The following is a 26717-nucleotide window of genomic DNA, read 5'->3' as shown; positions in this document are numbered from 1 at the left end:
CCACCTCATCATGATGGGCATTACTGTGAGTACTAGTCAGCTTTGATGAGTTGCAACTGGCTGCAAAGCACTGCCTACACTCAAGAGTATGTTCATTATGGCTCCAGCAGGCTTCCTTGTGGATTTTTGATCTCTACAGAGCCTCTGCTGAAGCACTGAGAAAAAAACGGACAGTGGGAATTTGATTGTAATGTGCTTCAAGGACAGACTAGAGGCCGAGGAACTTGGGATCCAGTTCATCAATCATTGTGTCTGAGTGCTGCTTAGTGCAGGACCTGCAGGGCCTGTGGGGAGGTTAAAGGTAGCTTTCTACCACTTTTGCACTGGCTTACCCTTAGCTGCGCCTGTTATGTTACACCCACAGTGTGTGTCCCTCCTCAGAGTGCGGCTCTCCTGCCTTGTGCATGTCTTTAAAAATCCCAGCATGATCCTGGTGCCCTGTAGAAGAGTTCACAGCACAGCTGCACGACCGTTCTGCCCATGCAGGTGTGTGTAAATTATAGCTGAACACTGGGCAGGATGTTTGCTGTGCGTTGGAAATATCCCAGACATTCAGTGCCAAAACAAATAGGCACCAGGCTGCCTTTGGGCTTGGATTTTGTTTGTTTGTATTTGGCTTTAAATTTTGAAGTTGACTTGCCTTTGTGGTTTTTTTTTCCCCCTTTTGCAAAATGACTCCACACAAATTTCCACACAAATCCTCCCCTGGCTGGTTCGCTTCGCTTGGGAGCTGGGCTTTATGACACAGTCTCACCAAGTTCCTCGTGCATCTCCAAATAATTAGCACATAGGCACAGTCATGCTTCAAGCCTCCTTTCGTGGAGCTGTCTGTGCACTTGCAGAGCCCCACACGGAGAGCACCACCCACGGGTTTTGGATGCATATGTCTGATTTATCAATGGCCTTGGGCTAAAGATGTTTCACATCCACAGAAACTACATCAGTGCATTTCAAAAGTAAACAAAGTCCTTCTGTTTGAGGACTGTTGTGTATTTCCAGGAGCTTTTTGCATGCATAGAGCATATCTCCAGAAAGATGTTACCATGTAACCATGCTAAAGGGACTCCTTTTTCTTGTCATTTTGTGCCTAGATTGGAGAAGCTCTGTTCCAGATTCTTTCCCCCCAGCTCTGCTGATAAAGATAAAATGCAAGGACACAGAAATGGCAGAAGTGCAGAGGCAGACACCAGGCATCGAGCAGGATGACATCTGTGGTTGATAGGAATTCACATAACACGAGAGTGCAAGTGGGCTGATGAGGAAGGGAACTGGAGGCTAAGGCAGGGGCTGGGGAGTGTGTTTTTCTTGCAGTAACCTCTCTCCTTGTTCTCCTCCTTCTGTCTTTTCTAGGCAGGACAGGGCTGCTTGCTGATCTCTTGCCCAGTTTTGCTGTGGAGATTATGCCAGGTATTCAGTCATTTCACCCTTCAATACCCATTCCTCTGTCACCTTGTCTGTTTATCCTCCTGCAGCATCTTTATGTGTGTACATTTCACTCATGTGTGGGGATAAAGAGAGAAAAGCCTGTCACTTAGTGGGAAAGTGTGTTGGGTTCAGATCTGAGAAAGCTGATGCTGGGCCGTGCTGGGAGCCAGTACAGAGATGGTTGATGTCATGCCAGGATCAGTGTGAGAACAGAAATGCCAGTGCTGTTTTGGGGAGGTTTTGTGTCAGGCTCTCTGCCCTCCCCCAGCACAAAGGTAACGCTGCTCCAGCCCACGAGACCTCGACAGCCCCATGCAGCTCTACCCCTCAGCTGCTCCTGTGCAGTAACCTCAGCTCCCCAGACCCTGGCTTGTGGCACTGCCACAGCCATTGCCACAGTTGGTGGCACAGGAGGTGCTAGAAATAGAACACTGGCTAGCAGCCCATCAGTGGCACAGCCTCCCTTGTGCTGCATGGCCAGGGCACCATCTTGGTAACACCAGGTGGTTGGAGCAGACGTGAGAGCTCCGTGCCCGTGATAGATCCCTTGTTAGCCAAACTAGCGAGGGCCACCAGTTCTGGCACTGCTTGCAGAGGAAACAGAGACTGTGCAACAGATTGTCCTTGAAAGGGAAAAGCTGTGAGAACATTTAGCCCTTGAGTCATCTGATCATTCCCTGATGGTGCCCAAGGAGCATTTCTTTCACACATTTGGGCAAAAATGCGACTTCACAGAAACGTGTGAAGCTATTTTCGAGTCTGTCCCAGAGATGCAAATGGAGAGAAGGCAGACACTCACCCACCTCCAGTGTAACCCAAACCTCCCTAGAATTTCTGCATAGCAGAAGAGGGATTGGTCTTTTCAGCATAGACAGCAGTTGATTCTCTGTTGCCTAACACTTTTTCCGCCATTATTTACAATTTTATTGAATGGGTATAAAATTCTTGTGTGTTAGCCAGGTAGTTTTCTGATACCCCTACTGCACGGGTAAACAAGAAAGTGTAAGATGCAGGAGCAAAACACTTTTCAGCTGTTAGCATTGCCTGTTACCTGAACAAACAAAAGCAGATACTTCTGCAAGCACAAACCAGTAGTTTCCAGACAGCAAGGACACACAGCACTTCAGCTTGGTAGTCATTTGAATCCCAGTGTTGCACAGTTGTGTCAGGAACTGGTTGAACCCCAGTTTTGTGCATGCAGGAGGAGCCAGCAGGCTCTTCTGCTGTTTTCTTAACGTCATCAGAGAAGCAAAAGGTCTGACTTCCTGTGGAGTAAAATTGCTCCTGACTCCTAGGTCCCAGTGGTTGTGACACTGGTTTCAAACATCCACTTCTGGTGCTGAGTATCTGGCACCGTGCAAGGTACACACTAACCCGACGCCCTTTTGTACTCTCAGGATGTCTTCAGGCAGACCACAGATACTCTTGCAATGGACTTGATGTGTCTGTTTTTTTCTTCTACTGGGCTTTTATCCTTTATGGAGTGGTTGTGAACTGTTCACTAACAGCTCTGGAGATCTGGCATCTGAGCTTCATTGCGTAGCTGTGGCTGGCCACTTGTGTCACGCCACCTTCTGTTTCGCCACCTTCTCTGTATCCACGATGGTTGTAGAGGACAAGATGAGAACACGACAAACGAAAAAACCACTGAGCTGTTGCCCTGCTCAGATTGGCATAGGTTAGGAAGTACAGGACTGGAAAGCATAGTCTGGCTTGCTGTCTTGCTTGCCAGCCATGTAATTTCATCCTTTCCATAAGCTTAGCCGGGTAGTCTGGGTTTGGCCTTTCCCATTGGATCGCTTTCTTTGATGTGCTTCTTTCAGCTTCTCTCTACATTCCCGATGGCCTGTTTGTGCCCATTTATGTAAGACCTTTAACTATAATTCCTGCTTTTCCTCCTGCATTTGTCCTCCTAGCATATTTATGGGGAGCAGCCACGTCTGCCCTCAGCCTTCTTTTAAATGGACTAACACAGGGAGCTCCAGCTCCCCTGCTGCAAGGCAGGCTCCCGAGTCCCTTCATCTCCTCAGATCCCTGCTTGGAATCAGCTCCAACTCGAATTCATCTTTTCTTCTACAGAGATGACCAGAGCTGTACTATACAACTTCAGATGAAGTTACATAGAGGGGAGACCTTGTGTGATGTCATTAATATTTCCTTAATGCTACTGGAAATTCCTCCCTTATTGGGCATAGGATTGTGTCTGCCATTCTTTGTGGCTGTATTGCATAACTGGTGGCAGTTATCTTGTGATGGAATAGTATACTGGATCATTTCTCTTGTTTTTTGGTTGTTTTCAGCTAGTGATGTCCTGTTCAGAACAGAAGTTGTTCTTAATCTTTGAACCTCTGACCTTGAAAGTATTGCTGCGTATCTTGAAATTCAGGATATTGCTGCATTTCACATTTCTTATTGTAGGTCCCAGGACAACTGGCCCTTTCTGCAGCACATCCCAGTCTTCATTTTTATTGACAATGCATCCCCACTACTTCCTGTCAAGATATATTAACATATTCTTATATTCTGTGTCAAGGTAAATAATGAAAATATTAAGAAAAAGAGCTGCAAGAACTGGCACTTGAGGAACTGTGTCAGTAATCTCTCAGCTCCTGCTTTTCCATTCATGAATGCTTTTCTTCTGCCATTTCCTTACTCGTTAGCAGAATTATTCTCAGCATGTAGTAAGTTCACTGAAAAAAAAAAAATTCCACGGAGACCAAAATTAACTGCAAAGTTAAATGAAATTCGTCTGTTTCAGCCAAAAAAGAAATAAAATATTCAAAAAAATAGAAAACATTTCACTTCACACTTCTGAAATGAAGTGTTTTGATTTGTAGATGCCAGATCTTTGACTGACATTTTTTAAAGGAAATTTTAAATTCTAGATTTACAATGGCATTAAAAAAAGAGGAATTCTTTGTAAAAGATTTAAGGAAAACTCAACTAAGCAAAGAAACATACTTTTGTTCAAACACAATTCTGTGGATGAATCAAAAATGTCTCCTTCTTATTTTTGTGTTTTATTAAGAACTAGAAAAAATTCTGTTTTGATTGGTCCAAGTGGAACATTTCTCCTTGACTTGTCAGCCTGGGTGTGCAGGTGAGGGGTGCACTGTTTTTCCAGTGTAATTCTGTGTGCACATTGCAATCCTTGTATCAATACTTCTTCATCTTGGATAGTGATGTGCCAGGAGATCCCTTAGAGAGCTCTGGACATCTTTTGGAAATAGTGGTCTGCTGCTTTTTTTGTCTGGGGTGGGGATAAACCCTACCCCACTGCAAAGCAGCCCCACCACGTCTTTATCTGGTTTTTTTACCATTTTTCCAAGGTGGTTGAATAACACCTGGAGTCTTTCCCCACCAGTGATCTGGCTTCTGGATAGGTCTGTGTATCTCTCTGACATAAAACCAACTCTAGGCTTCCTGTATGTTCAGAATCTTGAAATTTCTCAGCCCAGATGTGTTCACTGATCATTCCCTTAGTCTGTGGAATTCCCACATGGAAGTAGGTGCAACCCTGTGCTCGCAATCCCCTGCAAAGTGCAGAGTGTTCAGATGCAGAGCTGGGAGCTGCCCTGGCACAGGCTGGGTTCCCCTTCCAACCCCATCCTGGTTTTTGTGGACCAGCTCTTCTGTGCTTTCATTTGTAGGGTGTTTTTCAGCTGCTCCCTTTTGGGGCTTGGCTCAGACATCATCTGAGGCTTCAGTGGGGGAAAAAAAAAAGTGGTTGTTGTGTTTCCTGGCTGGCTGCAGCGCCTGAATAGGATGTTCGCTTGGCACATTCAAAAGAATAATTGCATGCGTGGGCCTTGCTGCAAGGGGGCAGGCCTGGCTCATTTACTGGGCTATTTATAGCGTGCTTTTCACCATCTAGTTTGTCCCATTAAAACCAGAATGTGGGTAGGGAACAAACACATAAGCAGGGCATGAACATGGCCGAGAAGAATGAGTCTTTGATGAGATCCAAATGCTAATGGAGCACGTCCTGTGGCATTCTCATGGGTCTGCTGAGGGGTGACGGGTTTCCTGGCTGGGGAAGGGGAGCTCCTGCCTCTGTGCTGCTGGTTTCTCAGCCAGCCAGAGGTGGTGCCAGAAGGGACCACATTTCTGTAGCTCCATTTCTCACTGTCATGTGCCAGTGGAGAGGACAGAGGAGGACCTAGTCCTGGACCCACAGGGAGCCAGTCCACTTCTGTTATTCACCTGTCTGTTTTGTCCCCGTGCTCTCCGTTGGGAGGATGTTGCTGACGTCCCTTCCACAGCAGTGTGCAATCCTGTAAGTATCTTCTTTTCTCCCCTTGTTTTCCAGAGTGGGTCTTTGTGGGCCTGGTGATCCTGGGGGCGTTCCTGTTCTTCCTCCTGGTGGGGATCTGCTGGTGCCAGTGCTGCCCACACAGCTGCTGCTGTTACGTCCGCTGCCCCTGCTGTCCTGAGTCCTGCTGCTGTCCCCGGGCACGTGAGTGACCCTGCCCAAGCCTGGTGCAAATCTTCTGCTGTACTGCTTCAGCTCCATGGCAGAACAGGAGGAGAATCTGCTAATAATGCTTCCCTTGCCCTGAGCACTTTGCTTGGCTAAAGAACTCGTTCTTAGGGAGTGAAGCATCTGACCTATTACTCAATGGTTGAGCGCTCAAAGTTAATTACAAATGTAATTCCCCGAGCCCTCCCTGCCTTGGCAGCTGTGCCTGCTTCTCCAGAGTGTCATGCTCCCATTCCAAAGTTGTTGTTGTGTCAGTGAATGTTGTGGGTCAGAGCTAAGAGCATCCTGGGAGGCTTCCTCCTGGCAATGCAAAGCAACTGCCCTCTACAACAGTGCAAAATCCTTGCAGCCCAGCAAGGTTCCTGGTCAGACTCAGTCAGATCTGTCAAGTTCCATGAGCCTCATCCCTGCTGCTTAGGTCATCAGCTGTTTTTAAAGCTGAACTGCCACTAAATCGTGGCAGTGGTAGTGGTGGCTGTAACACCCTTGAGTGTCTTTCTGGGCATCTCGCAGTGCTCGTTCAACCTGCCGTGTGACTTTTTTAAACTCCCCTCAATGCCCTTTGAGGCTCAGAGAAATTCAGGTTGGTTCTTTTTAAATTCATTTGTCTGGTTGTCTCCTGCTGTGTTGTCACCTGTGATGTGTGCAGGTTTCGGCCACGTGCTGTGAGGGTCTGTGGGGGCTGCTGTGACACTGACTCTTGTTCTTTTTCTTTTTCAGTGTATGTAGCAGGCAAAGCAGCAAAAGCTGGGTACCCTCCTCCAGTCTCTGCCATGCCAGGTCCATACTACATCCCCAGTGTTCCTGTAGCTGGTGTCCCATCTCCTGCTGTGCTGATGGATAAGTCGCACCCCCCTCCCTTAGCCCCAAGTGACGCCAGTGGAGGAAGCCAGAATGGTAATTTGCAGTGCCAGGCACAGCATTCAGTCCCCTTTACTGGGAGCAGGGCTGGGAAAAGGAAGAATGATTGTCACTGGTCGAGTGGTGTGAACAGAAGAAACACAGAGAAACTGCATTTTAATCTTGTCTCTGACAATGACATTTGCATCCCTCAGGGCCACACGGTCCAACTTTTCTAGTGCTATCAGCACAGTGTCAGTCTGTGGATCCCCAGTTACATCAGCAGGGAATGGGAGGCCAAGTTCCTGTACAGGACCCCTCTCGTTATTGCTGCTGATATTTACTTGCAGAGGACAAAAGGATGATTTCAGGGGAACAGAGGCAGTGGCCATTTTCCCCTTAGAGCTGATGCCTTGCAAGCTGCTTTCCCTTTGTAAACTCTTCTTCCTACCCTCTGTAGAGCACTGCTTGGTAGCAGTTTTGGCTGCAGCATGTTTTACTGTTCCGATGGCCTTTTGGGCAAAAGAACCTACTCCCTTGGTGTTTCTGCCCAAGAGCATTTGGGGCTGGACCCCGTACTTTGCCTTACAGAAGTCAGTAGGGCACTTTTTTCTTCAGCCTTTGCATTTGTGCAGTGTGAGAGATGAAAGGCTTCTAACTAGAAAGGAGTTGTGGATCAGTGTCAGACACAGACTGTCACTATCATGACTGTCTCGTTGAGGGTCACTTCTGCTGCCATCAAGGAAAAAGAGGGCAGCTATTTAGCCACACACATTTCAGGATTGGAGTGGTGGGTTTTACCCGTGTAGAGTCACCACTGATCCAGCTACATGTCTGATTTCAAAGCACACTAATTATCAATTGTCAAATTTGCTCGTGACAGTGTGTTGATAAAACACATATGAAAAGACAAGATTAAGTAGCATAATCAATTAATTAAGTTTTTGGAACAACTCTACACATCCTTCTGCTGCCCCAGTCAGTATATTAACCTTTCTAGAATTACGAAAAGTATTTTCCTTCAACAATCATAATTTATTTTGCCGCTGAAATCAAAACAGCTCTGGAATGGAGCACTTTAAAATAGGAAATAAATCAATCATTGATCCAAAGCAGAATGTATCTGATTCAAAAACCTTTGTCAGAAAATGATGAATGACACCCCAGTGCTTAATTTTTTTTCTCCTGTGAAGAATGTCACTGCATGTAGAGCGTGGTGGTGGCTGTGGGAACTCGAGGGATTTTTTAAGAGTCAGATCACAGCCCCAGTCTTGTCTGTGCTAACAGAGCACAAGTGCAGAATGAAAAACTGTGGATGTGTTTGGTAACCAAACAGAATGGCTCTTAAATTTGCATGATCATTACACAGAAGGATGCATTTATTATATAATCCAAATCAGGTGTCTGGACTCAATCCCTCACCTCAGGACTTGACGTGAAATACTATGTATTGCAAATAAAAACATTATCACAGAATTTTAACCTTTGTGGCAAGACAGCAGAGGTTCTTAATTTCTTTTTTATTATTAGTATTTTAATTAATTTATTTTGCAAGAATGTGGACGAACCCTTAGTCTTGATCATGCACCTGTTGTTCCTTGAACTGTAGAGCTAAGGAAGGGTTATAGCATGTATCCTGTTCCTTGTCCCTTAAGTTCCTTCACAAAGCCAGAATATCCCCTAATGACAGGCTGTGGAAGAGAAAACATTATGTGGCTTTTCCATGCTACTTATTTGCTGGTTGGCCAGACAGCAAGCTAAACAAAACAGGTAATGGTTGAGTTTATAGTAAGGACCTTTTCTCAGAAGGAGCAGTAATCATGGTCTTTGTGTCCTCCACACAGCCAGTGTAGGTCTGATGTGAAACCTTTTATCTTTGAGAGTTCAACCTTTCTGTCAGGTCCATTTAGAAAAGCAGGATCAGAAGTGCTGGAGGACAGAGGATGGAGCCTAAAAAGGTTAAAAACTACAGCCTTTGCCCTAGATAGATTCTGTGCTTAAAAATGACCCCTGTGAGGGGATCTAGTGAGCAAACTCAGGCATGAGGATATTTAGAAAATTTTTCCAGGGTTACATAAAAGCCATATGACAAAGCTCTGATTAAGCCTAAGAACTCCATCCTAAACTTAGGGCTGAATAAGGAAAAAAAATCCCAAAACTTTTAGCTCTCTTATTTAGAAGTGTTGGCAACACATGATTTAGAATTCATGCTCTATTTTAAATCCAGTGGTTACCTGGAGACTCTTGCATATATCCCTTAAACCCTGCACACAGGGAAGCTCTTGATCCTAGAGCTGGGCTGCAGACCTTTAACATTTAAAGTGTTTAAGGATGAGGCATCATTTATTTCCTAACCATACTTGTCTGAAAAAAATAGTAGTGCTGTCCTTTCTGGGGAGGGAAACAGCTTACAGTTTTGGCTGACTTGGTTCCACCCACAGAAGAATAAAAATAATGTCTAGTTAAACACAATTTAAACATTAGAAATCTGTGAACTGTTCAGGAGAAAAAAATATGGTCTAACAGGGAAGAACGTTCTCTTCTCTTTGACTTCAGTGAATGGTTCTGGACATGTGGTCAACATCTCTGCATCTTTATTTCCTTATAATTAAGATGGGCCTAAAATTATTCAGACCTGATTAAAGGATTATGGCAATTACAGATGAAGAAAGGTTTGAGGAGGAAGCAGTAATATCTTTGGTTCTCAGATGAAGGGATAGTGAAGAGATTTAATAAGTTGAACATTATTAATATCATTATGAGAAGTTTTTAATAAATAAACATAGAGACAAAAAATGGTTCATCGGTAATGGAAAATACTTTTTATGAGCAGTTCACAGTCATCTTTGCAGATTTAAATCCAAAATTAATTTCTAGATGCTTGCAGAATTAACCAAGAAATTCATTTGCCTTTTGATACACAGCTGCAATTGCAAGTCAAGCATGAAGCCTAGCTAATTCTCCATCAGTTCCAGGAGCTATAGATGTTGCCCAAATAGATATTTGGTGCAGCTTCAGTGTGAGTAGTGGCTCCGGGGAGACAGCCTGGAAGCTGCCTGTTCGAGTTCCCCAAAGGTTATTAGTAGGTCAGAGTCATTTCCAGCTGATGGTTGTTTGCTGGCCTGTGTGTAAATGAGGTGGCAGCTTAGCTGAGCTCCTGGTAGAGACATTAGAAGAAAGAATAGTGAGAGGCCTCTTTCCTGGCAAGGTACCAGGCAGAGGCCAGCCGTGATAGGGAGGTGCAGAACTGGCCTTGCTGCTCGTGCAGTGCAGCAGGAGCCATCTCTTCTGAGGCCACTCAGTCCAGCCCCTCTTTATAGTAGAAATCTCACTTGAGGAGATGTGCTGTGCTGCTCATTTTGGAAGGCAGAGACAGGGTTCCTACCCAGGGTTCTGTAAACCACTGTGTGCATTTTGCAGCCATTGTGCACACACTCATGGGGATAATAAAGCACAGCAGAACTCTAGACTGCAGTCAGCTAAGCTATCTGGAGCCACATTAAAAGAAGGACCCTGATAGACCCATACTGTGTTTTTACATCTAATACCTTTCCCAAGTGCAGACACACAAGGTAATATTTCAAGATGTAGTCACTTAACTTACATGTGCGCAGGGAAAACCCACAGTAAAGCACTTTGCTCCTGAAGCAACCTGTGGGATTGTGACAGGGATTGTTCTACCCATTTCTATGGCACAGCCATTCCTGAAGCAGAATGGCTGTAATACATGGTAATTTGATAGTGCACAGACACAGGCACAGCTGTGTAGGACAGAAGGTGCCTAAGAATACCTCTGCCAAGTCCTTGCTCAGCCCACACAGTGCCTAGTATGCAACGTACTACCAAACCCATATGTTAGTAGCTTGATATATTGCAGTGAGGGATAAAACAGAAGGAACAGGTTGGCTCAAAACCACTCTCCAAGTGTTTAAATTGTTCCACAAGAGGAGCACTCATGCACCACTGCAGTATTCACACAAGGGAACATATTAACCCCATGCAAGGCAGACAGGTTCCATTCTATAGTGCTAAGTGAATTGTCCTTATCACAGTTCTGTAGTGAGGCTGAATTTGAGGGTTGTAGTCCTCTTTTGTACCTAGACCTGAGTTTGTGTTGGGCCTGAAATAGTCCCAGGCTGAGACCTTTCTTAAATGATCTGCTATAAAAGCCTTATTTTCTTCAAAGCCCTGACAGGTGGAGTTCTCTGCTTGCTGACTTAGGGTAGTCAGGCTGTTCATAGCTGTTGTTAGCAGGTAAGGTGTGCATGGACCCAGCCTCCCAGAGTTAGAGCTGCTGTGGCTCCAGATGTGTAGGGGCTTCTTTTCTGCACACAGGAGTGTGGAAAACCCCCCAAAAAGCTGTCCAGACTTCCCCTGTAAATGGAGTAATCCCAGGAGTCAAGCACTTAATGTATGTGTAAGACGTACCTTTTCTGTAGAGTGAAGCACATAAAGAATGCCAGAGCAGGCAGTTTCACAGCTACCAGTGACCTCATCATGGGATTGGGTATAAATCTTAAAACAGTGTGATGTGCTTTGTGGGATTTGGTGTTCCCTTCTGTATTCTCTGGAGCTTCTGCTGCCACAGGCTCTTCAACCTGTGTCAGCAGAATTTGTGGTGCCGGGAGGGTGGAGTGGTCCTGCAGAGTGACAGCTCCCAAATGCTCAGCCACCTGCTGCTCCTGCAGACTGGGAGCTTACGGCCCCCGCTGCATAGGGGAAGCCTGGTCTTCCGGGACTGCTTCTCCTGTACCATGACGAATCCTTTCTGTGGTGCTGAGGAAGGAGAAAGGAGTTCTGCTTTTCTCCTCGCAATCGTCTGTGGGAGTTGGAATCGCTCTGTGGCAGTGACACCACTTGATGCATTTGGCTGTACAAATTGGGCATTTCCAAAACCATTTTTGCTGTTAACTGCAAACTTTCAGAATGATGCAACTGCTACAACTTCACATCCCACATTTTAGACGAATTTCCTCCGAAGCAGCGACTGACTCAGTCTGTTTTGACGCAGCCTACCTGTCTGCAGACATGAGCTCAATTACAGAAGCAATGTTGCTGGAATGTCTTGTTCTTAAATTGTTTCAAAATCTTAAATGTGTGTTTCCCTCCTGTGCTTTTTTTCTTTCTCCCTAGCAGTGCGCAAAGGGTACAGGATCCAGGCTGACAAGGACAGGGACTCCATGAAGGTGCTGTACTATGTCGAGAAAGAACTGGCTCAGTTTGACCCAGCCAGGAGGATGCGAGAACGATGTAAGAAAGAAGCATGGTTTGTTTTTTTCCTTCCCACTGACTGGAAAAAGACTGCAAATTCATAGTTCAGAGTTGGCTGTCTTTGCCTCAGGGTCAGCCTTTAAGGTATGATGTCTAGGATATGGTAAATGGGGCAGATAAAGCCTAGATTTTAGGTATCTACAGGTACGTTCAGATTTTGAAGATCTGATGCTTACCTAATTATTCTTAATTAGAGCAGACAAAATGAGGGATACTGAAAAGCTCGTGAAAATTGTGCACTCAGGTAATTAAACTTTTGGCTCATCAGCACCTTATGATACTTACACCTTTTACAGCCTGTGGTGTGATAATAGCTGGGATATTGTTTTCACAATTTTTATACGTCTTACAGTGTAAATTACGGTCTGTAAATTCCCAGCATGGCAAAATGGGAGAGGGATGGTTTTACTGAAAACAAGTTTTGTGGGCTGCAGTGACCACAGTGTGGTTTGAAGGGTGCAGAAGGTTTGTTTGGAGTGGCTGCTGCAGAAGGAGCAGGGACTACAAGAAACATTCAAGAAGCCAGATATTGTGACACTGAGCTAACCCATGTTAGGCACCGATAGAGACTCATTTAAAAGAGGCATGTGGGATGCTGCAAATCAATGAAGGTAAGGCAATGGGAATGACACTCCATCAAAGCTCTTGTACAGATTAGGCATAACGAACAAATGATATATTCTTCTTAAACAGTCGTTGCTGAGCACGCTGTCTTCTCCGCCCACAAACTTTACTATAAAAAGACCTCTGCAGATTGGTATGTCAGGCCTCCAGATGTCAGTGTGTTTGATGGGGTAGAGACTGACAGTGATTCAGACAGACACTTACTTTTCTCTTAATCTTTTTTTGTGGGTGTTGCTTTTGTTTTAGATGGGCAAGTCAGGGCAAATCCAGAGCCAGCCTGTCTCTCACCAGGAAAGGGGGAGGTGGCACAACTGCTGTGCTGTGCTGATGTCCCACCACGCTCAGAGCCCACCTCCCAAGGCAGGGAGCTCACATGTGTTACTGAAGCAGGGCTGAGGGGAATTTCTGGAACGCAGGAACCTCATGCCATTTGCGGTATCGTTGGAATATCCCACCTGGCTGCCAGCGACAAGTTCAGAAGACCTTTAGGTCTAACAGCAGCTCTTGTGTCCAGAAAGAGCTCCAGCAGTGCTGGGCAGGATTGTTCAAGGATGTGAAGGCCTCTCATTCCATTTTGATTGTTTTTTAACAGAGGGCAGCTCAGCTTTTCTGCTGAGAAAGCTGCAGCTGAGCTCATCACAGCCTGTCCTCTCCTCCCCTCTCCCACATGCTGTCAGGTGAGGATGCCCATCTCATTTCTTTTCTGCAGATAACAACACCGTGTCTGAGCTCAGCTCGTTGCACGAGGAGGACCTGAACTTCCGCCAGCCCTACCGGCAGTCGCGGAGGAAACCCCTGCCTCCCGCGGGGGACATGGACGGGGACGCGGAATACTGGGCGGGAGTCATCGGCGGGGGCAGCACGTCCAGGTCTCAGGCTGTCTCTGATTACAGAGATGAGAGGGACAGTTACTGGCACAGGTGAGGAATCACCATGTTGGGAGGCAGCTATATCTGGCAAAGTGGTAAAGAGAGGAGAAGGGACAGATGGACTGACTGGTAGCTCTTCTCCATTTCCTGCTGCTCTGGTTCTGCTTAGCGGGAGAGAGGGGTTAGACAGAAATAGGAAATCTGGACGTGTCGTTAGATGAGGTCAGAAAGAATCTGATTCCCACACACCTGCTGAAGCCTACCCAGCTGGGTAAGGCTAGGTACCAGCCCCATTCCCAGTGGGATATAAAAGTGAGATTAATAGGGAACCAAGCCACCCTTCCCAAAGTGGGAAGGTACAGTTACAAATCTCTCTCCTGAGATTTGCACCTGATACCTCCAGCGCTTCCCAGTGCTGGTTCGCTTTATTCGGAGTTGCACCCTGGTGCTTTGGTGCAGCAAGACTTGTACTCCAGGCCTAAAGGACTGACACTGTGGTACCTGGAAGAGAGATAGCACATCCTTCCCGCACATACCAACATCCCAGTCTCCAAAAGCAATGGCAGGGATTTCCTTCCTTCAGTACTGTGCTATCTTGCCAGTTCACTGCTTCAAAATTGCCCTACTGTGAGCTTCCGAGGCAGGGTTCTTGGGTTTTCCCAGCAGGACATAAACCTACAAGCTCTGGGGCCAAGAAGAAGCAAGTCCAGCCCTGCACACTGGAGGTCAAGGCAGGTGCACTCTGGGGTTAATCTCGGGTAACCTTAGATATGCAGAGCCTGAGCTGTCTACACCGAGTTGCCTTTACAGTCAGCAGAGAGAACCCGGGTCTCAAGGATGTGACACATCTCTTCCTATGGAAGATGATGGAAACAGTCCAGATGATTCATGCTCCCAGGAGTGCCTGTTTCCCTCCATTGTCTGTGCAGGCAGCCCGAGGGGACGAGCGCAGCCGGATCTTGCCCTCTAACTCTACCTCTTCCCTCCTGCAGCCAGCAGAGATCCAAGTCCGAGATGCTGTCCCGTAAGAGCTTCTCCGTGGGAGTGCCGGCTGTCTCCATGGACGAGCTGGCAGCCTTTGCAGAGTCCTACAGCCAGCGGCCCCGGCGGGCGGACAGCCAGGAGACACGGCGCTTCGAGCGGTCGGAGTCGCACGGCGGCCGCAGCGGGGGGCTGCCCCACCAGGACAGCTCCATGGAGGAGTACTACTCCAAGCGCAGCAGAGGGAATAGGGAGCCGCTGACGGACTCGGATCGGGGCTGGTCGTACACTCCGCCCCGGAGACGGGCCCATGAGGAAAAGCACCTTCCCAGGCTGGTGAGCCGGACGCCCGGAGGGAGCCAGAAATACGACCACTCCTACCTCAGCAGCGTCTTGGAGAGGAAATCTCGGAGCTACGATGAGAGCGGTGACCATTGTGCCACCCCCTCGAAGCTGAGCTCGCAGCCCAGCCAGAGAGGAGGGGGAACATACTATGCCTGGTCACCACCCTCCACCTACAAAGCCGAGAAGTCGCAGCAGCAGCCGCAGCAGCCGCCGTCGTCTCAGGAGGAGGATGAGGAGGAGGACAGCCTGCCCCCCTACAGCGAGAGGGAGCTGAGCCGGGGCCCCTCGTACAGGGCCAGGGAACAGGCCTACCTCAATGCCTCTGACAAGAAGAGGAAAAAGGACCCCAAGAAAACAGTGAGGCCATGTCTGGTGGTCCTGGTCCAAATAGGCTGAGCGGAGAGTCACCAGGCAGGGGTTACTAACCAGGGTTAACGGGCAAGAGGGTTTTCCAGGAGGGTAGAGCTTGGGGTCTGGGTGTGACTGCCTGTGGGAAGGGGGAGGTCACTGTGGGTGTAGGGGACCAGAATGGGAAATAGCTCCTACATGGAAGTTCATAATGGAGGGGAAAGCCAGATGTGCCTGGCACTAGGGAGGTAAGGGATGTCTTTGGCATCTGTAGCCTGGTGATCCAAGATGGTGGGAGTTTATCTGGAGTTTAGAAGGATCACGATAGGGAAGTAACCTGGGGCTTACAGAAATTACAGGGCTTTGGCATTGATCCTTGTTAAGGAAGGGTTGAGAGGCTCTTGTTCTTCAGACCGGGACAGGGCTGGTAGCAAGGTATGGTGTAAGAGACATCTTTCTGGAAGGGGTGATGACCCACTCCTCTGGGCTTGTGTAGGGCCTTCTATGCCAAAGGCATTCCTCACCCAGGCTACCAGCAAATGCAAAACATCCTGCCACAGTCCCAGCTAGTGAGGACTGATGAGTTCATGGCTGGTGGGGATAGGGATCTGGCTGAAGTCTGCTCCATGAAGGAGACCTTGTCGCTAGAGTAGCTTGGCTGTTAGGCCTGAGCTTAAGTGGCATGTGTGAGAGAGGAATGGGTTGTGAGTGGACAAAGCTGTTGCTGTTTTGTTGTGTCTCTGTCAAAGCTTTGTCTATCTATTTGTTCTATGGGTGCTTTCCTGTTGACTTCAATCTTTCGTTGACTTCTGTCTTCTCCCTCTCTTCTCAGAATGATTTCCCAACGAGGATGTCCCTTGTGGTTTGAAGTTGTGGACATCTCATGTTGATGGGCTGGGTATCACGACGTGACTGCAGTGGAGAAGATACAGAGCAACAAGCAAGACTCTGTGACCCTTTGCAGCCATCACCTGTGGACTGTTTCAATTGTTTGTTTCATCAGGGGAGCAGAGCCTTTTGTAAGAGACAGACACCCATGAACAGCACTCGGTCTCAGAGGCTCTGGGAATCTGCCAAGAAAATGAGGCCAGGGCTCTCTTTGGCACCCTGTTTCCCAGTGCCCTCCATTCTGCACTGGAAGGCAGCCACATCCCTACTGTCCCTGCAGCCCTGAACTACAAGTGAGGATGGCTTTGTGCCTCCTGCCCTGTCTCATGTGCAAAGGGAGGCCTGTGCATACCTCTTGCTGTCTGCCTCCTCAGTTCTCTGGATCAAAATTGTCATCCATACTTAGAGCCATCTGTGTCATCCCCATGATGGGAGGAGGCCTTGTTCTTACAGCTGCAGACTGCCTCCAGCTGATGGGGCCCTAAATGGGAAAGAAAACTCACATCCTCTAAGAAAAGGACTGATGAGGTGTTAACTTTGATAAGGGCTGAATGGAGAAAGACAATTATGAGCTGGTTTGTTCAATATTTAGTTCTGTTCATTGTGTGATGAGAGTTTCAGGTGAGATTGATGTATTGTTTTGAAAGTGGGTCAAAGTAGCTTTTATTGTGATGAGAGCATGATGTGTTTTTCCCCCTGTCCGCAACTGTGTTTTGTTTTGATGCAGCTGCATTTCCTTGCAGCTGAGCTATGACCCTGTAGAGCTTCAAGCTAGAGTACCTACTCCACTGTACCATAAACAGTGCTCTAGCCTTGCTGGTGTTCTGCTTCCAGCACCACCAGACATCCCTGCAGAGTGAGTGGCCTTTTTGTTTTAAAGAAGCAAAAAGGGGACAGTCTCAGTGAGAAGGCAGCTGCAGACCTTCAGTCCATGCTACTGGTATCTCTCCATTCTGGGAATTGTTTCCAGACACTGAAGAGAGCAGTAACAGCAGTGGAAAAAGAATTAAGCTCTGTGGATGGACACAAGCTTTGAAAGTCACCCTTTTCACTTACAGCCATTTCAGTCACCTTGACTGGGACGGGGTTTTAGTGGCTGTTGTCTCAGGAACAGCTGAATTCAGAAGTGAGTGCTTCACACCATTTGGAAGCCTGACATTCTTTTTTTCATAGGGTATTATGCAGTCATTTAGCTGCCAAAATCATCATGTGAAGGAAGATGATGGGATTATTTCAAGGGCCAGTATCTTGCCCCTTATTATGCCTAGAAACAACTTAGTGCCCTGTTGTGTTATGGACATTGTCAGCCTCTGAAATTGCATCTTTGTTGTTACTCTGGGAATTTGGGAACCTGTCTGGCCTCAGGTGCTGATACTGGTAGTACTGTTTTGAAGACAAGGTGTATTAAATCACTGCAGTTCTCCATAAAAAATGATAGATTAATTTCTGTATTACTCCTTTGCCAGGTCAGTTCACCCACCAGGAATGGTCAGGGGAGAGAAAGAATAATCTCCATAGGTCTGATGACAGCGCAGTTTTCATGTGAGAAGGTGAATTGGTGAAAGGATGGCTTTCTTCCTTATTCCCATATTCCTCTGTAGTTCTGGAAATCATAGTCCTGGGTCTTCCTGGCAGAGAAGCATTAGCCTGCAGGGACATAAAATCATGGAACCACAGAATTGTTTGTGCAGGAAGTTGTTGTTAAAGAACATCTAGTTCCAATCCTCTGCCATGGGTAGGGACATCTTCCACTATATCAGGTTGCTCAAAGCCCTGTCCAGCTGGACCTTGAACACTTCCAGTGATCTGCAGCTTCTCTGGGCAGACAGTTCCAGTGCCTCACCACCCTAATAGTAAAGAATTTCTCTCTTGTATCTCCTAAATTACCGTCTTTTAGTTGCAAGTCAGTGCCCCTCTCCATTGAAGGTAAAAAGTCAAGATGGATGACATCAGATTCACTTTCCTTATTCCCCAGTGCAGTCTGGGGAATAAGGAAATCACAGAAGACCTCCAAGGGAGCAGGCATGATTTGCCCTTGGTGGAGTCCTGCTGGCTGTCTCTAATCACTTCCCTGCCATCATACGCCTTGACATAGCTTCCAGGAGGATCTCTTCCATGATCCTAGAGGTGAGGCTGAGTGATCAATAGTTCCTAGGGTTCTCTTTTTTTTACCCCTCTTAAAAATGAGTGTGATGTTTCCCTTTTACCAGCCACGGGGAACCTGACTGCCATGACTTTTCAAATAGGGAGAGCAGCTTAGCAACTACGTTTGCCAGCTACGTGCTTGTATTGTGGTTGGAGAGTCTAAATGTTGAGTATTTTCATCTCTTCTCATCACTGATGTGTGTTCCTAGGAAAATCCCAGTACAGTTAACAAGAAGTAGGGAGGTGGCTGCCATCTGAGACCCCTGGGGCCTTGAGGAGTCTACGGAGCCACACTACATGTTGTTTTAAATTAACATTTCATCCCTGACATATGATGGTACTGGCATGTTGATGTTTTGTTAGTCTGAAAACCTTGGGAACCCCTATGCCATGAATTTCAAGGGAGCTCAGCCTTCTATCCTTTCCATGAGACATCCAGAAGACTCAGTTTACATAGAAATTTGAAAGTGCATCTGCAACAATGACTATGTCAGAAAGGGGCCAAAAACCTGATTTTACAGTCTCTGAATACCTCTATCTTCTAATCACACTGAAAGCATCACACTGAGCATCACAATCTCCTTTTCATATTGGTTATGTTCTGTCCCTTATCTCAGTCACTGCAGTTTATTTGATCAAGCCCTCAGCAATGATTTGTGTGTATTAAAAATACAAGCCTTCCCCTCATTTATTTGAGTTGGTTTTGTTTGCTCAGTGCTGGTACTTTAGGGCTTCTGTACACTGTGTGTAAGAAGTTGCCATTTGTGTATCTAGCTTATAAATAAGTAGTTGCAAACTAATTCTCTTAAGAGAACTCTTTTAATTATAGAAACAACTGTTTGTAAGAACTCCTCCACATCTCTTGAATCCAAGTAGCTGGAAAAGTATTGAAGATTTTATAACTAGTGATTCCAGAAGTTTTACCAGATGATAAGAATTTCAACCTTAAAAAAAAAAAAAAAAGAGCAGGTCTTAATTCCCTGAAGTCAGATCTGGGCAGCACCTTGCTCTAAAATTTCAGATTTCCTATCTCCCCAAATCTGAAGGCATTTTCATGTTTTCCACTTACTGATAGTGTCTGTGCTCAGGCCACCTTTTATTTTTCCAATTAGAAATGTGTCTGCAGCAGCAGCAGGAGCAAATGGACCAAATCAAGAAGTGAGGGGTGACGTAGAGTATTTGTACAGCTACACAACCCTAATGACCCGTGACTCCTGAACGGGGGAGCAGGGGCCAGAGGCTGCTGGAGAGCCCGAGAGGAGCCTCGTGTTTCAGGAGAGAAGCAATGGTTTGTGTCTGCACCATCCTTCAGAACACCTGCAGAACGCTGGCACTGGAAAAGAACGAGCCTGGTTATTATGTGGTCTCAAATTATTATAAGTTTTCCAGTTATCGGTTTTTATTGCTGGCATAAAATTAAAATCCTTTTCGTACCAGATATGGATGTCTGGGTCATGTCAAGGACACGGATAGTTTTGTGATCTTGAAATCACAACAACACAACAGTGGCTTGCTAAGAAGACAACCGAGGTGATTAATGAATCCTTTAAAAATAAAAGAGCCCTTAGAGCAACAGCAGGATCAAGCATCAGTGGTAGATTTGGCTGTGCTGTCAAGAAAAGTGATCTTGGCTAGTGAAAAAAAAGTTTTGACATAATGGAATGGGAAAATAAATACCAGTGGTAATGACTTCTCATCAATCCCATTATTCCTTTAGAGCACATTGTAAAAGTTCCAGTGGGTGGCTTCAATGTGAGTATCCTCAGAACACTCCATTTCCACTGAGATGGAAAATTAACAAAACTAGCACTTTGAATATTTTAAACTTCTGAGAAACTCCAACATTTATAACCTGAAACAGCAAGCCAGAATGATTCAGGCCTTTGTGCTGGCATGTAATACAGGGCACTGTTGGGCATCCCTGCCTTTGTTCCTGCAGTCAGGTCAGAGATGGCCATCAGCCCTGTCCCCTAGGCTCACCTCTCCTCCCCTGCAGCCACCACTGGCAGCTCTGTGTGCCAGGTTTCCCTGTGGGGGGTCCCAGCTCCTGCTCAGGTATCTGGGTCCTTCCACAGCTCACTGAATTGTGGTTTTCACTCTGGCTTGTGACTTTGGGTCCCTGCTGGCCACGGATCAGCAGTTACACTGCCTGCCTGACCTCTTCCAGGTGGGCAGCACCAGTTCACCTCCAACATAAGACAAGTGGTTTTGCAAGTCGCCACTTTTACATTCCAGTCCTCTCCAGATTTACCTTACACTGGCCATATAAATTTGTGTGTAAAGTAAGTATTGGGCACTGTAAGATGGAAGTGGCCCTTTGCAGGGAAGAGAGAAGGGGTTTCAGAGCTTTTTTTTCAGGGAGTGTCAGGAGGGTTAACCACACATGGATGCCACTACTGGACTGGGGACCAGCTTCCTCCAATAACAGTGATCTGACATTGCACAGAAGACCTTTCCTTGGTCAAGTTGCTCCTACAGGTCTGGGTTGTCTTGAGCAAATCAACTGGAACTCTCCATACTCTTGAAGTGGAAGAGGACTCCTGTATCTTTGAGTACCAAGGTTCCTCCCCAGGCTGCTTCTCTGAGAGATACAGGACAGCCACTGGGCTGTACAAATACAGATCCATGAGAAGGAAAAATCAAAATATTTCAGAAGTCAGACCTTGCCACAAACTGTTACAGGTACATAAACACAACACCACAGTGTTTATGATGCCTGGGCTATTCTGAAAATAATTGTAATGACGTGGAGATTGTTGAGAAACCACATGGAGCTGTCTTCCTTTTTCTCCAGGGAGCTTTCACACAAAGATGTGGGTGAGAATCTGTTCTTTGTCACTAAGTACAAGCTTTAGGACACAAGGAAATAAAAGCTAAAGGGGCTTTAGCTCATTTTTTTGTCTGGGTCCAGGAGCAAGGATACCCTTGGCATAAACCAGGTGCTGCAGATTTGACCCTATGATTCCCGAAATCCCTGCGGTGCAGCATCTCCATTGGGCTCCACTGGCTGTACGTGCTTTCTACAACAGCTGTGATGCTGAAACCACCTTCATCATCACCTGGGGTTCTTAAAGTCCCTTTCCCATTTCCTGGAAGATCAGAAAAGGGATCTATTACATGATGTGACAGAACAGGTACCATTCTGATATGATCTCAGAAATGCCAGCTGGATTACCAGCATTAGAAGCAGAAAAAATCTGAAGAATAAACTTGGCTAATACTAAAGGAAGGAACCTGCCACGATTCCCATATGAATTCTCTTGTGACCTCTATAATTGCTTTTTGACATTTCCCCCTGCCTGCAGGGGGGCCTTTGCCAGGGGGCCCATCACCTCCTCTCCCTTTTGCCTGTCATTTTTTGTCGTGCTTGTAGTGCCTCTGTGACCCCTCTGCTTTCCTTTGGCTGTTTCCAGTCAACCTTCAGCGTTGTGCCTTGGGCTCCGGATCAGTTCAGATGTAGAATGAGTGGCATTTTGTAAAAAGACATTTTTACCCCCTATAAAAGCAAAAATTACAGAGCACCCACAACAAAACCCCCAGCCCTCCAGATACTCTCTCAAGCCCAAGCAGGGATGTTACCGGAAACATTTTAAAAATTAAAGCTGAACATAATTTCAAGAAGAGTAAGAATTGTTTTCAGCCCCAGGGCAGCTGCAGTCAGAGCTCTGAAGTGCAAACAGCAGGAGCAAATGCACTCAGGTTTCACTGTCCTTGGTGAGAGCAGTGGCAGAGAGAAGCAGCACGTAATGAGTGAGAAGGTAAGTGGAGTTCCAAGATGCTCCCAGTTACGTGTGAGTTAGAAGTGTGGACTAAAAATCGACAGGCTCAGTTTAAAAGCAAAATTCAGTCCAAGGAAACTTGAGCCCCAGCTCAGAGGTACAGTTCTCTTGCTGTTTACCAACAAGCTGGGCTTTCTCCCTGCTGCTGTTGCTGCCTGCCACAGCCATTTCCCAGCCATCACACAGTGAGTGGCTTTCTTTGCTGTACTTGGCTGTCATTATTTATTTTACTTATATTTTTCTTCTCCCCTGTAATGAACTTATTTTCAGTGTGAGGGGAAGAAGGACATAACAATACTCTATAATGAAAATGTAATAGTTTTATAGCTTCTTGAGACACATCCTCATCCCCAATTACCAAGCATTATACATTTGCCATGCTTGCAGTATCTAAGTTGTTGTCTTTGAGTTGTCACCATGGAGAATAAATGCAGGAAAAGCTACCACCAATCTACCTTTTTATTATCCTGCAGGCAAACAATTTTCCCACTTTTTGCTAAGAAATGAGAAGTTTACAGGAGTGGTTTTCGACCCATTTTTTGATTAAAGGACAATAAAACAAACATTTTCAAGTGGAGCAGGAGACCCTTCATAAATTTCATACCATTCACAGGATAACATATACGAACCCATTTTTCCCATCCTCCTTTCATTCAAGAAATCCCTGCAAGTACCCTGTGGAGCCACACTACTGCACAGAAAGGACAAACTCTCCCCTGGTTTTGCAGACCTAAAAACTTTTTTCCTGTGGATTTTAGAGGGAAACTTCTATCTTTTTCCTGTAGAAATCTTATTTGCTTTTGGCAGTATGACCTCACTGTCCTGGAGCCTGCAGTACTCTTGACTGATGTTTTTGACTCTCATAAACAAGCAACTTCATTCAGATCCCGTCTCCATGTTATAAATAATGGATTCAGACTCACACTGTTTGTAGGTGTAATCTGAACAGCATTTACATGTTTAGATCCATGTCTGATAGGTGTTACCAGCACTCAGGTGAGAGAGAAGTGCACACAGCTCTGCTCTGTATTTCCCTGTGCAAGGGAAATTCCTTGGCTCTCCAGTTTCCTCACTGGAAAGGGAAGCTATCCAGGGACACCTGTTTCCTTGGACAATGCCAGTCAGGCCGAGCAGGCTCAGCCCCTCTCTGGCTGCCTCTCCCAAATCGTACAATAGTTTGTGTGAAAAGGGATCTTTAAAGGTCATCTAATCCAATCCCTGTGCAATCAGCAGGGGAATCTTCAACTAGATCAGGTTGCTCAGAGCCCCATCCAGCCTGACCTTAAATGTTTTCAGGGACTGGGCATCAGCCACCTCTCTGGGAAGCCTGTTCCAGTGTTTCTTCACCCACATTGTAAAAAATCTTCCTTATATCTAATCTGAATCAACCTTTCTTCAGTTTATACCATTACTTCTTGCCCTATCACAAAGGCCCTGCTAAAAAGATTGTCCCCATCTTTCTCTAGGCCCCCTTCAAATACTGGAAGGCTGCAATGAGGTCTCCCCAGAGCCTTCTCTTCTTTGGTCTAACAGTCCCAACTCTCTCAGCCCATCTTCATAGGAGACGTGATCAGCCCCCTGATCATGTTTGTCTCCTCTTCTGGACTCATTCCAACAGATCCAGATCCTTCTTATTTTGGGGGCCCAGAGCTGACCACTTGGCCATGTTTTGGCTGCTCCTGGGGGTGGGTGAGAGGAGCTCCTGCCAGGGTGGTGGGAGGCAGAGGGCTGGCAAGAGGCTGATGCAGTGGGGAGGGTGGTGGTAAAGGCCTCTAAGCTTAACACTTGTATCTGAAAATTGTCTGTCATCCTTTATTTGACCCCACGTGAACGTGCTCAGTGTTCCTTTGGCCAGCTTTATTCCTCCTCCATCCCTCAATGCTCCCCCCCTGCTCCCACAGGAATCTCCAACGTGGAGCAGGAAAGGTGCCCACCTGTACCTTGAAGACTAATGGGCGTGAGAAAGACCTGACAACAGAGGTACTGAGAGGTCACCCAGCTCAGAACTCTGTGGGAGAGCACTTCTGGCTGGGGAGGTGTTTGTGCCAGCAAGGCAGAAGCCAGAGGTGCCCCTGCAGCTCCCACTGTAAGCTCCTGGTTACCCCTCACACAGGTAAGGCTCTTCTGTGCCCAGACACAGCTGGTCCAGAGCTCTTGGCTGTAGATACAGGTTTGAGATTTCAGGGCCATTTCTGAATTAGAGAAACGAGCCTGAAAAAATTGCCTGAAGTGGCACAGGACCACTTAATTACAGCAGGTGTGGTGTTTTCGTTTAGTCCTCACTGTGTGACAGAAATCCTTTCTGCTTACATGTCAAGTTAGTTTCCATCAGCCTCTCCAGAGCAGGTGTGGGTGATTTTCATGTCCCAGTTATCACATCTTCTCTTTGAGCAACAGATCACTCGGTGCACTTGTCTCTGAATAGGTACTCCAGAGTAGGGAGAGGCAGAGCTCCAACTGGTCGCATTTTGCACTCAAGAGCCTGCTAAATGATTAATTAATTCAGTCTCTCAAAGTTCCCTGCTTCCTGGCAAAGCCAGAGCGTGTGTTCGTACAGGCCTCAGTCCTGCTCACCTTGGAATCACAAGTTTTGGCAAGGGCTTTGACATCCAGTAAGGTGGAGATCAGTGCATACAGAAAGGATGTGTGGGGCTGGTACCCAGAACAGTTTTCTTTAGACCTCGGAGTCCCAGCTCCTTGAGGTGGAACCACTAGCCCAGCCAAGTGCTCAGGATTCCTGAGAAAGTACAACTACTTAAATTAGTAAACCCACAGTGCACATGCAGTCTAGTGCAGCTGCTTTACAGAGACTGCAGTGTGCATCCCTGACAGCCAGAACCCCCTGATGCTACTTGGAACCTGCATCTTTGCAGAACCGAGCTGCCAAGGCTTGGAGAGCACTTGGTCTCATGCATAAATAGGCCTTCACCTGATGGACAGAGTGACAGAACTTGTGTGGGTAGCAAGCTCTGAGCCTGAGGTATGTTTTAAATAGTACTGGCGGAGTGAAATGGTGAAATGTGTTTGGGGTTTTTTTGTTAATTTTTTTTCCTTTTTTTTTCCCCTTTAGATAGAAATATATTTTCATATCTATATAAGTTTTTGTCCTTGCTTCTCAGAAGAGAGATCTAGGGCTGCCTTCTGCTCAAGTCAGTATGGTGCCTGAGTGCAAAATTTCACTCCCCAGTTTCAGTAAAATGCAACCTAGGCTGGTTCTTGTGAACAGTTGTAAAAGGAAAGCTTCTGCAGCAGAGCTCTGTAATCAAGATGTCTCCATGGACAGTCAGTCATCCTGATGAGAAACACTTCTTAATTAAGCAAAGATGCTGCATTGTAGCTGAAACAATTCCTAAGTGTCCCAACTTCCCTCATCACATCGATGAGCCTGGAGTTGAAAAGCTCCCAACAACAAGGGGCTTTAGAGGATTTCAAGAGAATTATAAGTCTAACAATTCAACACTTGAACATGTTCAGCATGCAGAGAACACATCTCAAAATGTGTTTGAAGAGCAGAAGCATAGTTTTGTACTACTTCAAAGATCTTTGAAAGGCAGAGTATGGATAGCATCCCAAGTATTGCTGTGGAGATCTGAGATCCACACACTTCTGTGAAAAGCTCAACTTCACTTGCAAGCAAATCAATTAAGAAGCAGCCCTTGCAGCCAAGCTTAACTGATTTCCCGTTTGAGCATCTCAATTACACCGATTTCATGATTAAGCTTGTTCAGATTAATGGGGAAACCAAAAAGAACCCACGGTCAAAATATTGGAAAAACAGTTTAGGTTAATGAGCGAGGACGCCGGTGTTCGTGAAGCAGCTGGTAGGGAGAGCCTGGGAGGAGAAAAGGAAAACAGCTGCCTGCAGATAAGCACTAAATTCAAGCACAGGAGCAAAGTGAAGGGGAACATGCTGGTGTGCTTTTAACACATCAAGTGGCAACACAAAAGTGCTGTAGGAATATCGATCATCTCACTCAGCTGATTAGTACCTCTAGGTTATGTCAGGCTTTTCCAGGTCTAGCCCTTCCTAGAAACATAAAAAAAAAAAAAAGAAGAAGGAAAAGCAACAAACATCTTAAGTGATGTGTTTCTTGGGAACTAACAGCAATACTGGCCACATTATTTCATTCTTTTTTTTTGGCCAGTCTGTTCTCTGACTCCAAGCTCTCAGTGGTACATACCCTGCTCCTTGTAAGGCTGTGGTCTAGGCTGGACTAACAGATTTTAAAATGAAGTCTGTCATTTAAGAAACGTGGATCCCCTTAAGGATCCTGGAGCATGAGAACACTCAGCACAGCTGTATTAATTCAGACTCTTGGGGAGAAGGTGGCAGTAGAGTGAGAACAAATGACTGAAACCAGATCTACTGCCAATGGAGCACGAAGCTGTGCCCTTTGTGGTAGCAGTTGGTGGCCAGGGAAGGTGTGGATGTATCCACATTGCTCAGCCAGCAATTCCAGTCACATTCTGGTCACAGCCTGCTCGCTTCCCCGGGATCCCATGTTCTTCATGCTGGGCATTCTCCTTGCCCTAAGTGATCTCTCCCACTTGGGAGCTCACCTCTGTGTGAGAGCTCATTGTTACCACCAGGCCTTATGTGAGGTGCTGAAAATAAAAACCCCGCAGCACAACAGATTTGATCTCCCCGTTTTCTTCCCTGAGGCACACTGTGGTTTCTTCCCATTTGTCTCTGTGGGTGGAACAGGCATTTCAGTATACACT

At 46.4% G+C, this 26717-nt stretch overlaps 1 protein-coding gene across 5 annotated transcripts in view; it reads left to right on the top strand.

Moving 5' to 3' along the window:
• Positions 1–19905, top strand: part of ILDR2 (immunoglobulin like domain containing receptor 2) — a 39603-nt gene extending 19698 nt beyond the window's left edge. For 2 of the 5 annotated variants that reach the window (XM_017830793.1, XM_017830796.1), the window contains exons 4-10: positions 1351–1407; positions 5735–5881; positions 6626–6802; positions 11882–11995; positions 13350–13560; positions 14502–15192; positions 16016–19905. In XM_017830793.1, coding sequence (XP_017686282.1) covers positions 1351–1407; positions 5735–5881; positions 6626–6802; positions 11882–11995; positions 13350–13560; positions 14502–15192; positions 16016–16051 — 1433 coding nt within the window. In that variant the 3' untranslated portion in view covers positions 16052–19905. Of the gene's footprint in view, positions 1–1350; positions 1408–5734; positions 5882–6625; positions 6803–11878; positions 11996–13349; positions 13561–14501; positions 15193–16015 lie in introns of all 5 variants that reach the window. The other 3 variants (XM_017830792.1, XM_017830795.1, XM_017830794.1) reach the window with 3 other exon arrangements.
• The last annotated feature ends 6812 nt before the right edge of the window (positions 19906–26717 follow it).

The sequence above is a fragment of the Lepidothrix coronata genome, unplaced genomic scaffold, assembly GCF_001604755.1.
Source record: "Lepidothrix coronata isolate B3197 unplaced genomic scaffold, Lepidothrix_coronata-1.0 Scaffold183, whole genome shotgun sequence".
NCBI lineage: Eukaryota > Metazoa > Chordata > Aves > Passeriformes > Pipridae > Lepidothrix > Lepidothrix coronata.
Note: the sequence above shows the minus strand (reverse complement) of the source record. Positions and strands in the feature narration are given on the sequence as shown.